The sequence below is a fragment of the Thalassophryne amazonica genome, chromosome 3, assembly GCF_902500255.1.
Source record: "Thalassophryne amazonica chromosome 3, fThaAma1.1, whole genome shotgun sequence".
Classification (NCBI taxonomy): domain Eukaryota; kingdom Metazoa; phylum Chordata; class Actinopteri; order Batrachoidiformes; family Batrachoididae; genus Thalassophryne; species Thalassophryne amazonica.
In genome coordinates this window covers 64,447,481-64,459,875 of record NC_047105.1, presented here as the reverse complement: position 1 = coordinate 64,459,875, position 12,395 = coordinate 64,447,481, and the positions used below count along the sequence as shown (strand labels likewise).

General features: G+C 44.7%; 1 protein-coding gene across 3 annotated transcripts in view; it reads right to left on the bottom strand.

Moving 5' to 3' along the window:
- celsr2 (cadherin, EGF LAG seven-pass G-type receptor 2) overlaps positions 1-11,259 on the bottom strand; it is a 189,985-nt gene extending 178,726 nt beyond the window's left edge. For all 3 annotated transcript variants that reach the window (XM_034166559.1, XM_034166561.1, XM_034166560.1), the window contains exon 1: positions 7,592-11,259. In XM_034166559.1, coding sequence (XP_034022450.1) covers positions 7,592-11,123 — 3,532 coding nt within the window. In that variant the 5' untranslated portion in view covers positions 11,124-11,259. The remainder of the gene's footprint in view (positions 1-7,591) is intronic.
- Between the last annotated feature and the right edge of the window lie 1,136 nt (positions 11,260-12,395).

The following is a 12,395-nucleotide window of genomic DNA, read 5'->3' as shown; positions in this document are numbered from 1 at the left end:
TTGGCTCAGACAATTTCAACAGAAATGCAGTTTAACCTTGGAGCATACACAGCCATTTTGTGGCATGTCCAGTCTCCTCCATGGAGAGAAAATCTCTGTCATCTGTGAGAATCTGGACAACCTGCAGGGTGATGTGAGCAGAATCAAATAGCCATTATTAGTTGCCTGTTAAATCTCTGCACTGGAATTTTTGAAGTTCTGGCCTCAAATCTAACCACTCCATAATTACAGAATAAATTCATGATGCAGGAAGTATAGGCATATAATAAATACAACAAATCAGGCAAAGTACTTTAGCAAAGCTGTATATAATTAAGTTCACAAAAATGAGCACGGATCAGGAAAGATTAACTATGCTTCCTGCAGGAACTCTAACACAGCTTCACATGGAAGAAAGGAAGGAAAATAAATCTCTGCCACCAAATGTAAACACTGATTTATGCAGGCTCATGCTTGCCTGGGAACAATAGATCAATGCTCGAGTATGTCAACACTGGTCTGGCAAATACCAGGATACAGAGGCAGCGAACGTAAGCCCTGACATGACAACATGCTTCTTGTCCTGCAGTGTGACCAGAATTTACTTCAAACTATCAAACTGAAATATGTCAACATTTTCAACCGTCGTATAACAATAAACTGATGTGAAAGATACGACAACATCAATAAACTGACCCGAGTCGATCTAAATGTACTTTGAATCAATCGATGACTTGATTTCTAATGTTATAAATCAGTCAAGTTAAGATTGTTTCAATGTACCTGTTTGAATTTTACATTCCATTCAGATTTTTTAATACTGTCATACTGATTTATAACAGGAAAGTTATACTTTGCTATTTATTCTACCCTAACGAAAGCTGGCTGGCTTTTGGCTAGCTTCTTCTGGGCTTCTTCTATGCTGTGCTGTATGCTAATACACAAAAAGTGTAGAAAATACTTGCTTTTTCATAAAATATGTACTGAATCTCAAGCGGTAACACTATTGGCTTATTCTAATTGGTCATTGAAAAATTGTTTCAGTCAAATGAGCGGAGCTGGGCACTGCAGTCACTAATTCTGTGTTCATCAATCCGTCGTTGTTCAGTCCTTTTCCATATTTTGTCATAGTTTATATCAAATGTCAAATACAAATAATCACAAACAGCAAATAAACACACAGAGCAAGCTCGCGTCCTGTGATCGCAAGGCACAAAAAGGCATGTAAGCTTTGACAAGTTCAGCAACAGCTCTTGTATTGTAATCTGTATCGATATCAGCAGTTGTGTATCTGAATTGTATCAGTACTGAAAAAACATGAACCAACCCATCTCTTTATGTTAACATTAAACAAAGAATTAAACAAATAACTGTATCTGATTGCACCATATCAAATTGCCAAAATGTATAAATTGTCACTTTGGCAATAGATTTTACAGTTAGTTCACATCCACAGCGGTTGTGGACTCTACATTATACAAACGGGGTTTGCGCTGGTTTCGTGGTTACACCACTAAATGGGAGCTGACTTCAGAGCATGATTACTTGTACACACAGTATATTCCAAGAGGGACACTTTCATGGCATCAGATGAAGCCCTACTGAAAGAAGACTAAGTTACAGTTCCTTGACTGCTTGAGGCTGGTTTAAAAGGTTGCTGCCTCCAAAAGTTGCTGGCTCCAAATGTTGCTGTGGTTAGGGCTGCATGATATTGGGAAAAAAAAATAGACATTGTGATTTTTGGCCCAGAATGATATATATTGCAATATGTTTGTTTCAAGAAATATCTCGGTCCACAGGAATCCACTAGTAATGCCTGAAAACGCTGTAGCACATATGCCAGGCCTGTGTGCAGTGTTGTAATGCTTCCACAAAAAGCAGAGAAGACGGGAGCATGCACATAACCGGTGTAAAGAACTAATCAGTGTAGCAGCAGAAGGCTAGAATGATTCAAAGTAGCAAACTGAGTAAATAAAGTCTTTTAATCTGATTTGTTTCATCCTTTCAGCCAGATTTTTCAACAAACCCCCAGAAAACTGAACAGAAGACGCCCTTCATTTGAAAGATGGCATTTGGAAATACTTTAATTCCTGATCATGGAAACTGTTTGTGAATAAACACCATTTTTTAAGAATTTCCTCTGTGTTATAATAGGTTGTTTCTCAGCCTGAGCTGAAGGGAGAACAAAAAATAACTTATTTTAAAAGCTGAAAGTCCTTTCTGCAATTATTTTATTAGTGTCAAAGCACTCCATATATTCACAATCAGCTTTCACCACAGCCATCCGTTGTCTTTTCAGTTTTCTGAATCCGATTATCTATCCACTAAGACAAAAACAATTAAAAAGCATGTTAAATTACACTGTTAACAACAACAGCATTTCATTAATTGTGAGCGGGCTGAAGTTACAGAGGCAGGGCTATGACATCATCGTTTCAGGAATGTTCCGTATTGCTTTTCCACACAGAGAAGTGAATCCAACATTTTCAAATTTATTCACTAGGAAACCCCTTTTTCAAAAAGTATCATTTTCGGCCACTGAATACAAGACAAGTTACGAGGGGACACCTGTTTCCCCCCCCTTTTTCAGCTGAGAATGTGCAATGAGGGAGAAAGTGCCTGTCACACATTTACTTTATTTGAGTAATTTCATCATCTTCAACATCTTTTGCTGGTTAGTCGTGAAAAATGAAAGCAGATTTTTACCTTTAACACTTGGCGATGTAAAAGTGAATGCTTAATTTAATTATGCCACATTGCGAGTCCTGGGGATGGAACTATTGCACATGTACACATCACAATGGTGATGCTCAAACAATTTTGGGGTCTAATAAGAGCCCTTCTTGTGATATAATGTGATGTAAATTTTCAGTTCAGAAATACACACACACACACACACACACACACACACACACACACACACACACACACACACACACACACACACACACACACACACACACACACACACACACACACACACTCTCATCTTCAGACTGCAGGCTTACTTGTAGTTTCTAGGGTTTGTAAGAGTAGAATGGGAGGCAGAGCCTTCAGCTTTCAGGCTCCTCTCCTGTGGAACCAGCTCCCAATTCAGATCAGGGAGACAGACACCCTCTCTACTTTTAAGATTAGGCTTAAAACTTTCCTTTTTGCTAAAGCTTATAGTTAGGGCTGGATCAGGTGACCCTGAACCATCCCTTAGTTATGCTGCTATAGACATAGACTGCTGGGGGGTTCCCATGATGCACTGTTTCTTTCTCTTTTTGCTCTGTATGCACCACTCTGCATTTAATCATTAGTGATCGATCTCTGCTCCCCTCCACAGCATGTCTTTTTCCTGGTTCTCTCCCTCAGCCCCAACCAGTCCCAGCAGAAGACTGCCCCTCCCTGAGCCTGGTTCTGCTGGAGGTTTCTTCCTGTTAAAAGGGAGTTTTTCCTTCCCACTGTAGCCAAGTGCTTGCTCACAGGGGGTCGTTTTGACCGTTGGGGTTTTACATAATTATTGTATGGCCTTGCCTTACAATATAAAGCGCCTTGGGGCAACTGTTTGTTGTGATTTGGCGCTATATAAAAAAATTGATTGATTGATTGATCTTCAACCGCTTAGTCCAATCAAGGGTTGCGGGGGGCTGGAGCCTATCCCAGCAGTCATAGAGCACGAGGTGGGGTACACCCAGGACAGGACGCTAGTCTGTCGCAGGGCCAGTACAGAAATAAAGTTACTGTAATCAGATTATGGGTGACAAAAGTACTGACAAAGCCAATCTCCTTCCACCATAGTTAAAATGTTTTAAAGCAGTCAGGCTGCTGCATTGCACAATATTATGATTTACATAATCTATTCATACCACTATTCTATAGAGCTATATATATATTCATATATATTCATAGAGCACAAACCTCCACCAACACTACTTTCCAATTCTACAAATGTTTACCTTGGAAAAATTTTCAAGGTCAAAGTCTATTAGAAGTGGCTTTTGATAAGCTAAAATATAATACAAAATATAAATAAAATATAGAAGAAGGGCTTTCCAATGTTAAAATCCAGTATCTGCGAAATCCCCAATACAGATCAAATGTAGCTCAAACTTGGTCTATTCATTGAGAGTGCCAGTTTGCATCTCATTGTCATAAATGAGAGTGACTGAGGCACTTTTGATTGAGATATAATGCAAAATGTACACCAAACTGGCTTTTCAATATTAAATTCAAATGTCCACAAAATCCACAATCTAGATCAGATCCAAATCAATCTTTGTCAGGCAATAGTGAGTACCAGTCTGCACTTCACTTTCAAATATGAGAGTGATTGGGGCATGTTTGATTAAGATACAATGTAAAATACACATTAAATGGGGTTTTCAATGTCAACTTTTAATGATCACAAAATCTGTAACCTGGATCAGATCCGGATCAAACTTTGTCAGTCGGTAACACACCCAAATATGAAAGAAATTGAATCTTGATCTTTTTTGGTAGTGTTATGAATATCTGAAAATTTGTTCAGTGTTAAAGTTAGGGATTTTTCCAATTTCCCAAAATTTTCTTGACTTTGACCTATGCCCTTGAGAATTGAATAAGTTCTTGCCTATCAGGATATGAATCTTCAGTAAAAATTTCATAAATATATATGAAAAATTGTGGGCTCCCGGTTGTTCACAAACAAACAAACAAACAAACATGGGCGAAAGCACAACCTCCTCCAACTTCGTTGGCGAAGGTAATCAGGATTGGTGGACCTCTATTTACGTTTTCTTTGCAATCAATGATTGAACACTTTAAAGTTTAAGGCCAATGGAAGTGTAGCCAGATTTACACAATCTATGTCATTGTGAACAGCGGCGTTAATGATGTTAATCACAGTCCAACAGCATACAAAAGAGCCCATCAAATGTCGTCCATCATGTGGGGCCTCTTAAACAGTGGCATAAAGACAAAGACAATAGGAAGACATGGGAGGTCCCTTGAGCAAGAAGCCTTTGAAAATTGGGGTCAGCAGCATCTCTGGGAGGAGCTGCTCTTCCTACCCCATCTTCTCCTCGAGCACCCCCCCGCCCCCCCCCCCGCCGCCGTCTCATGACTTTCTCTCTCTCTCACACTATTCCTGTTATCAGACTTGTTCCAGTTTACACACTGAATCTGCCGTCCCTTCCCCCTCTTTCTTCCTGCGTTCCTCCATCTCCCTTTCCTGCCAGGGTGCTGACACATATACGCCAGCAGGTGTGGGACGTGCAGTGAAACAAGGCCTCTAATTGGTCCTTGGTGGAGTCACAGCTGTTGCACCAAACCACAGCCTGGTAAGAGAGATCTCCAGAGAGGCAACGCTCAGCTCCAGTCCATTACAACAAACAGCCACGCAAACCATACAGTACAAACAACCACCAAACAGGAATCACCGACAATTACAGAAAGGAGACCAGGTTCCGTCTAGCCTCAGTCTTCAATGTGCTGTTTGAACCTTGTTTTTATTTCATTCCTGACTTGTTCCTCCGTTTTAGCTCATGCCAAGGTCAAAGAGATGGCAGATTTATGTGAAATAAATTCCCGGGGAAGGTAAGTGTGCACTCGCAATTTTGGGTGCAGTTCATGTTCAGTCACATTTGTAGAGCACATAAAACACTATAATTTGTGCTGGCATGAAAAGTTTGAGGTAGAGGCAATTCAAGGCAGGTTAGAAAGAACACCAGCAACATACAGCGTAAAGGGCAAAACCGGTCTGTGACCTGAATTCTCCATATGAACCATATGAAGCGCTCCCGGAATTATTCGACATGTTTTTTTTTATCCCAAAAATGGCCCGGAGGGGGCAAAATCTCTGCCGGGACGCTTCCGGGAGAGTTTACCGTCTATGTGTAAACGGGGCTTAAGTCACTGTGCCACCCAATAGACCACTGTTACATTCTCAATGAGCATGCTCAGTAATGTGTAAATCTCACATAACTCAGCATGAGCACCCACCTTCACTTGGGGAGCATGAACTGCCAAACTCGTGTGAGTAGTGTCTCTCACAGCTTATTCCACAGGGCGCTGCTGTACTATCATCGGCTATGATCGAAAAAAGTGTTAAAATAGGATGAAATGGTGCAATCTGGCTTGCCTCTTAACAAGCTGGTTTATAAAGTGCAGACCTGGCAACCCGCTTCAAAATGAAAGTAAACTGCACCCTCAGCCAGAAGGGTTGCTTTCAGTGCACGTTTTACTGTTTGTAAATGCTTGAAAAATATTCAGTTGGTGTTTTCTTTTCATGACAACTGGAGCAGTACACTTTAATGTTTTTGATGAATGAATGGAATGTTGCATTTTTATAGCGTTCTGCAATCTCCCTGACAGCGCTACCTGATGGAGAAGTCCCGTTTGCCGACTTTCCTCTCACACACAGCTATCATTTGTGTGAAACACATTTGAATCAAGACATTATATTACATTCACATTATATTCACATGTGCTATTTTTACTGTTGCAATAGTGAATGATTTTTACAAAGCTGTGACAAATATGTGCGCACAGTGTGTACAGGGTTACAACTGATGATGCCAATGTTATTTATTAAGTATTGACTTATTGTTCTGACTGTCACATCTGGGACATGTTTAAGGGACTTTGTCCACCTTTCTTTGGGCAAATTACAGGCATTTGTCGCAGTGTTATCCATGGATTCAGTCATGTCTGTGTATTCACATAGAGCCTGCATGTCCACATTAAAAGGCGCTGCTCCCCACAACGTTCTACATGACTGACTTGCGGAGTACTCAGTGTGCATGTGCCAAACAATGTAACAAGTCTAATGGTTTTCAATGATATTTAAAATTGAAGTTATATTTGAAAAATATACAGTTAAAATGAACCAAAGAAAACCAATAAAATGACAAATCACCTTTACAGTGGAATTATTAAAAGTGACATGCATAATGTAGCTTAATTATTTTTTTCCCTCACAAACTTTGTCCACATTCTAGTCGCAGTGCCCAAGCATGATCATCATCAGTGCCAAATACAGCTGATGGTTTCAAGCACAAAAGCTGTTCAAAAGCTACCAAAAAGCACACAAAAATACATAACTAAAAATATCTTCAGAATATTTTAACTAAAAAAAATTTTTTTTAACTGTCCCAATGACTTGATGTATCATAAAAAGCAATGCAGCCAAATCATACATAATCATCCCACAGCAACAAACACTTTGTTTGCAATAAACAAAATTCATTTGCCTTGGAGCATTTTCAGCTATAAACTTTAAAACTGTTTTTTGAGACGCCTTGTGATTTCTATTTGCTAAAAAGGATACATAATATGAGGCTACCCAAAAATCTTAAGCACAAACTGAGCAATAAACCTCCCAGAGAGCAAATAAATCTTTGACAGACTTGGCACTATGATGTAATTTTTTTAAGTGGCTCATACTCCTTCATGAGCATTTATTTTCTGGGGAAGTCAATGTGGGATACAAAAGCCAAGAAAGACATAATTAAAGTGCCATCGCTTCCCTGTGGAGTGGGGATGTAAATGACATTGATAAAAACTGTGGGACCAACCCTTTTGTTGCATTACTTACTTTAAACACTGTGGGTGGAGTCTGTGGTTACAAAGAATTATCTAACAGTCTCACCTGACACCAGGATCCTCATGGAGGCCTCCAGGGGCCGGTTGTTATCCAGGGCTTGGCTCAGTTGGATCTCCCCCGTGCTTTTGTTCAAGAGCACCAAATTCAACTCGTTTCCCATTTCGAAGCTGTACTGGAGCTGATCTGAGACGTCTGGGTCACGGGCAGGGATGCGGCCGATTACGCCGGTGGGGAAGCTGCTCAGTTTATCCGTAACATAGTTGTTAAAAATAATCTGGAAATTTTTAAGCACAGGCTTGTTGTCATTCTTGTCAACAAGTTTGACGTGCACTGTGGCACGGCTGACCAGAGGGGCAGAGGTTGCCTGGACCACAATGACATACTCAGACTTTGTCTCATAGTCCAAGTCTATCAGTGCTGTCAGCTCCCCAGAGAAAATGTCCAGCTGGAACACCTCTGGGATGTTTCCCTCAACTATCTGGTACATAATCTGTGCATTACTGCCTTCATCTGGATCAGTGGCTGATATATGAGCAACGATGACACCAATGGGGCTGTTTTCGTCCACCATGATGTCAAACTCATCCTTCTCAAACACAGGGGGGTTGTCGTTCACATCTAGGATTGTTACTTGGATGTTTATTGCCGTTTTCAAAGCAGGAACCCCTTTATCAACGGCAAAAGCCTGCAAGCTGTAAATGGGCACGTTTTCCCTGTCTAATCGACGTAAAGTACGAACAATACCAGAGGTGGATTCGATTATAAAATCACCGTCGCCATCCTCCCCACCCTGGAAGGTGTAGAACACACGACCATTAAGCCCAGAGTCTCGATCAGTTGCAGACACCTGGACCACGCTCGTGTACACTGGCACGTCCTCCATCACAGAGCCCACGTAGTGGTCTCTAAGGAAGCGAGGGGCATTGTCATTAACATCATTCACCAGTATCTCTAGGTAGGTGGTGTCAGACTTCTGTGGGATGCCGTTATCCCGAGCAGTGATCGCCAACGTATAGGAAAGCTGGTCCTCGTAATCAAGATCCATCTGAGTGCTAACGGCACCCGAGTCTGAATTAATGTTAAACTGTGGAATGCTATCATCCATAAAATAGGTGATACGCGCATTCTCACCCGTATCTTCATCCGTGGCACTTATGACCACAACAATGGTGCCCACAGGCCTGTCCTCGTTGATGTTGACGGTGTAATGTGAGCTCTGGAACACAGGCCTGTGGGTGTTGGCGTCAGTGACATTAACAAACACCTTGGCGGTGTCAAACCGTGTGCCATCGTTTGCAGTGACCGTCAGGACATACTGGCGTTCCAGTTTGTAGTCCAAGGGCAAGGCCAGCGTAATGAGTCCTCCGCCACTTTGACTAGTGATGGAGAACCTGTTCCGTGTGTTTCCACTGGATATTTGATAGGTTACCACGCTGTTAATGTCCTGATCCACAGCAGACACGGTTACCACGCTGGTCCCCACAGCAGCATCCTCGTTCAGCCGCATGTAATATGCCTTCTGAGTGAACTCTGGGTTGTTGTCATTGACGTCTAAAATAGTCATGCTAATGCTAGCTGAGGAGGACATGATAGGGTAGCCATGATCACGGGCCTCCACTCCAAAATTATAAAAATCTACACTCTCCCTGTCCAGCTCAGCTGATACTATAATCCATCCAGTGCTGTTGTTGATTGCAAAGGGGAAGTTGGGTGTTGTTTCAGTGAGGCGATACTCCAGCCTGGAATTATCTCCAGAGTCTGCGTCAACAGCTTGGATGTGAATGATGGAGTAGCCAAGTGGTACATTCTCCAGAACTGTGGCCTGGAATGGCGTGCTAACGAAAATAGGGGCATTGTCATTTACATCCAACACCTGCACCGTAACCAGGCCACTGATGTTGGATAGTGGAGGCCGTCCTCCATCTTGAGCTCGGATGCGCAGTGTGTATTCTTTGTTCACCTCATAATCCAGATGGCTTACCAGGTCCATCTTTCCTGTCTGTGCATCAATATAAAACTGCCCCCTGGTGTTTCCACTCATAATGCTGAAATGAACAACCGCATTGCTGCCTCTGTCCTGATCTGTGGCTGTAACCTGTAAGATCTCTGTGTTAGGGGTCATGTCCTCTGGGACCTGGACAACATAACGTTTCTCACTAAACTGGGGAGCATTATCATTGTCATCTTCCACCACAATGTGAACGCTTGCTGTGGCACTACGTGGGCCAGGATCACGACCTTGATCATTGGCCTCAACAAGCAGCATGTATGCCTCTACCTCCTCTCTGTCTACCAGGCCTTTAGTGCGGATTACTCCAGACCTGGAATCGATCTCAAACACATCATTAGACCCATTATTGTTGAGAATATGGTACAAAATGTTACCGTTAACTGGTGCATCCCCATCTGTGGCACGCACTGTTAGCACCTCATACCCTATTTCAAGATTCTCCCTGATGCTTTCCTTGTAGTCCTGCTGCTCAAAAACGGGGTTGTGATCATTTGTGTCACTGACTGTTATTGTGAGTGTGGCCATGGCTGTACGGCGGGGAGCGCCATAGTCGACGGCGGTCACACGGAACACGTGGGTGTCTTTTGTCTCTCGGTCCAGCACCTCTACTGTGGACACTGCACCTGTTGCAGGGTCCACAGCAAAAAGGTTATTGGATCGACTATCAAACAGAGCTTCTATAAAATACTCCAGCCTGCCTGCCTCCCCCTCATCTACATCCACTGCCTTCAAGACCACAACCGGAGTTCCAGCTGGCTTATTCTCTGCCACATTCACTTGATACATCGGAGGGTGAAACTGGGGACTGCTATTGATGCTTCTCCGTTGTCTGCTCACGATCCCTGAATCGGAGTGAGCTGCCTTCTCCAGCAGCTCCTCCAGGTGGTCCTGCCTGAAGAGGCCCTGACCCACACGCCAGTGGATGGAGACAGAATTGACTTGATTCCGTAGGAACACATCACAAAGCAAGTCAAAGTCCATCAGTGTGTAAGACTTCAGGCACAGTGCGTGAGATGCAAACAAGTTCCCTTCGGAGAAGTAAAAGTCACGGCTGTTGGTGACCGTGCAGTGGATCAGAGACCCTGGAAGCAGATCCCCCACTGGGAACAAAGCAGATCCCGCTTCATGGCACTGGGGCAGGTGGTGGCTGTGGACACTCAACAAACTCAGGATCTCCACGTCCCACTGAAGTGTTCTTCTGCGCTTGTTGGAACAGTTCCTACCGTGGACGTGGAGGTCGTACTGAGTGGTCAGGAGGTGCCTGTGGGCTGATGAGTCCACGCAGTCCTCCACGGTGTACACGGTGAAGGGGTTCGACCTCAGCCGGGCGCACTTCACGGAGTCCGAAACAAACACAGTCCCCGCCGCGGCATTAGTCTCCAAAAAGCGCTCCGTGAATTTCGGAACGAGCACCTGATCCAAAGTGCAGCGCGCGCGCCTCTCCACGCGGGACACAACGACCGTCCCGGGGCGCGCGCGCTCGCTTAAGGGAACCGTGTAACAACGTGATCCGGAAAGTTTACAGCAACAGAGGATGAAGAACAAATCCAGTCTGAGCAAGTGCATCGTTCCCAAGTTAGTGCTGAGCCAGTTTTAGCGTCAAAGTTTCCGCCGGTGACTTTGTGTTTGCTGCAGAGGGTCCATGCTCACAGATACACGCACACCGTCACCGGGAAGAGCACCACAACTCCGTGTGTGTGAGAGAGTGTGTGTGTGTGTGTGTGTGAGAGAGAGAGAGAGAGAAATGGCTTCTGCTCCCCCTGCGCCTCCTCATTATCATAAACCTGCGTTTGGCAAGAGAGGGAGGGAGAGAGAGAGGGGGGGGAGAGAGGGGGGAGAGGGAGAGAGAGAGAGAGGGAGAGAAAGAGAGAGAGGGGGAGAGAGGGGGGAGAGAGGGGAGAAAGGAAGGAGAGAGAGGGGGGAGAGAGAGAGGGGGGGGAGAGAGGGGGAGAGGGAGAGAGAGGGGGGAGAGAGGGGAGAAAGGAAGGAGAGAGAGGGGGGAGAGAGAGAGGGGGGGGGAGAGAGGGGGAGAGGGAGAGAGAGGGGGAGAGAAAGAGAGAGGGGGAGAGAGGGGAGAAAGGAAGGAGAGAGAGGGGGGAGAGAGAGGAGGGGAGAGAGGGGGGGAGAGGGAGAGAGAGGGGGGAGAGAGAGAGGGAGAGAAAGAGAGAGAGGGGGAGAGAGGGGAGAAAGGAAGGAGAGAGAGGGGGGAGAGAGAGAAAATGAGAAAGAGGGAGAGAGAGAGAAAGAGGGAGAGAGAGAGGAGGGAGAGAGGGAGAGAGAAAATGAGAGAGGGGAGAGAGAGAGAAAGAGGGAGAGAGAGAGAAAGAGGGAGAGAGGGAGAGAGAGAAAATGAGAGAGGGGAGAGAGAGTGAGAGGGGGAGAGGGAGAGAGAAAAAGGGAGAGAGGGGGAGAGAGGGGAGAGGGAGAGAGAGAGGATAGAGGGAGAGAGAGAAAATGAGAGAGGGGAGAGGGAGAGAGAGAGAGAGGGAGAGAGAGAGGATAGAGGGAGAGAGAGAAAATGAGAGAGGGGAGAGGGAGAGAGAGTGAGAGTGAGAGGAGGGAGAGAGGGGAGAGAGAGAAAATGAGAGAGGGGAGAGAGAGAGAGAGAGGGGAGAGGGAGAGAGAGAAAATGAGAGAGGGGAGAGAGAGTGAGAGTGAGAGGGGGAGAGGGAGAGAGAAAAAGCAAGAGATGGGGAGAGGGGGAGAGAGGAGAGAGGGAGCGAGAGAGGAGAGAGAGAGGGGAGAGGGAGAGAGAGAAAATGAGAGAGGGGAGAGGGAGAGAGAGTGAGAGGGGAGAGGGAGAGAGAGTGAGAGTGAGAGGAGGGAGAGAGGGGAGAG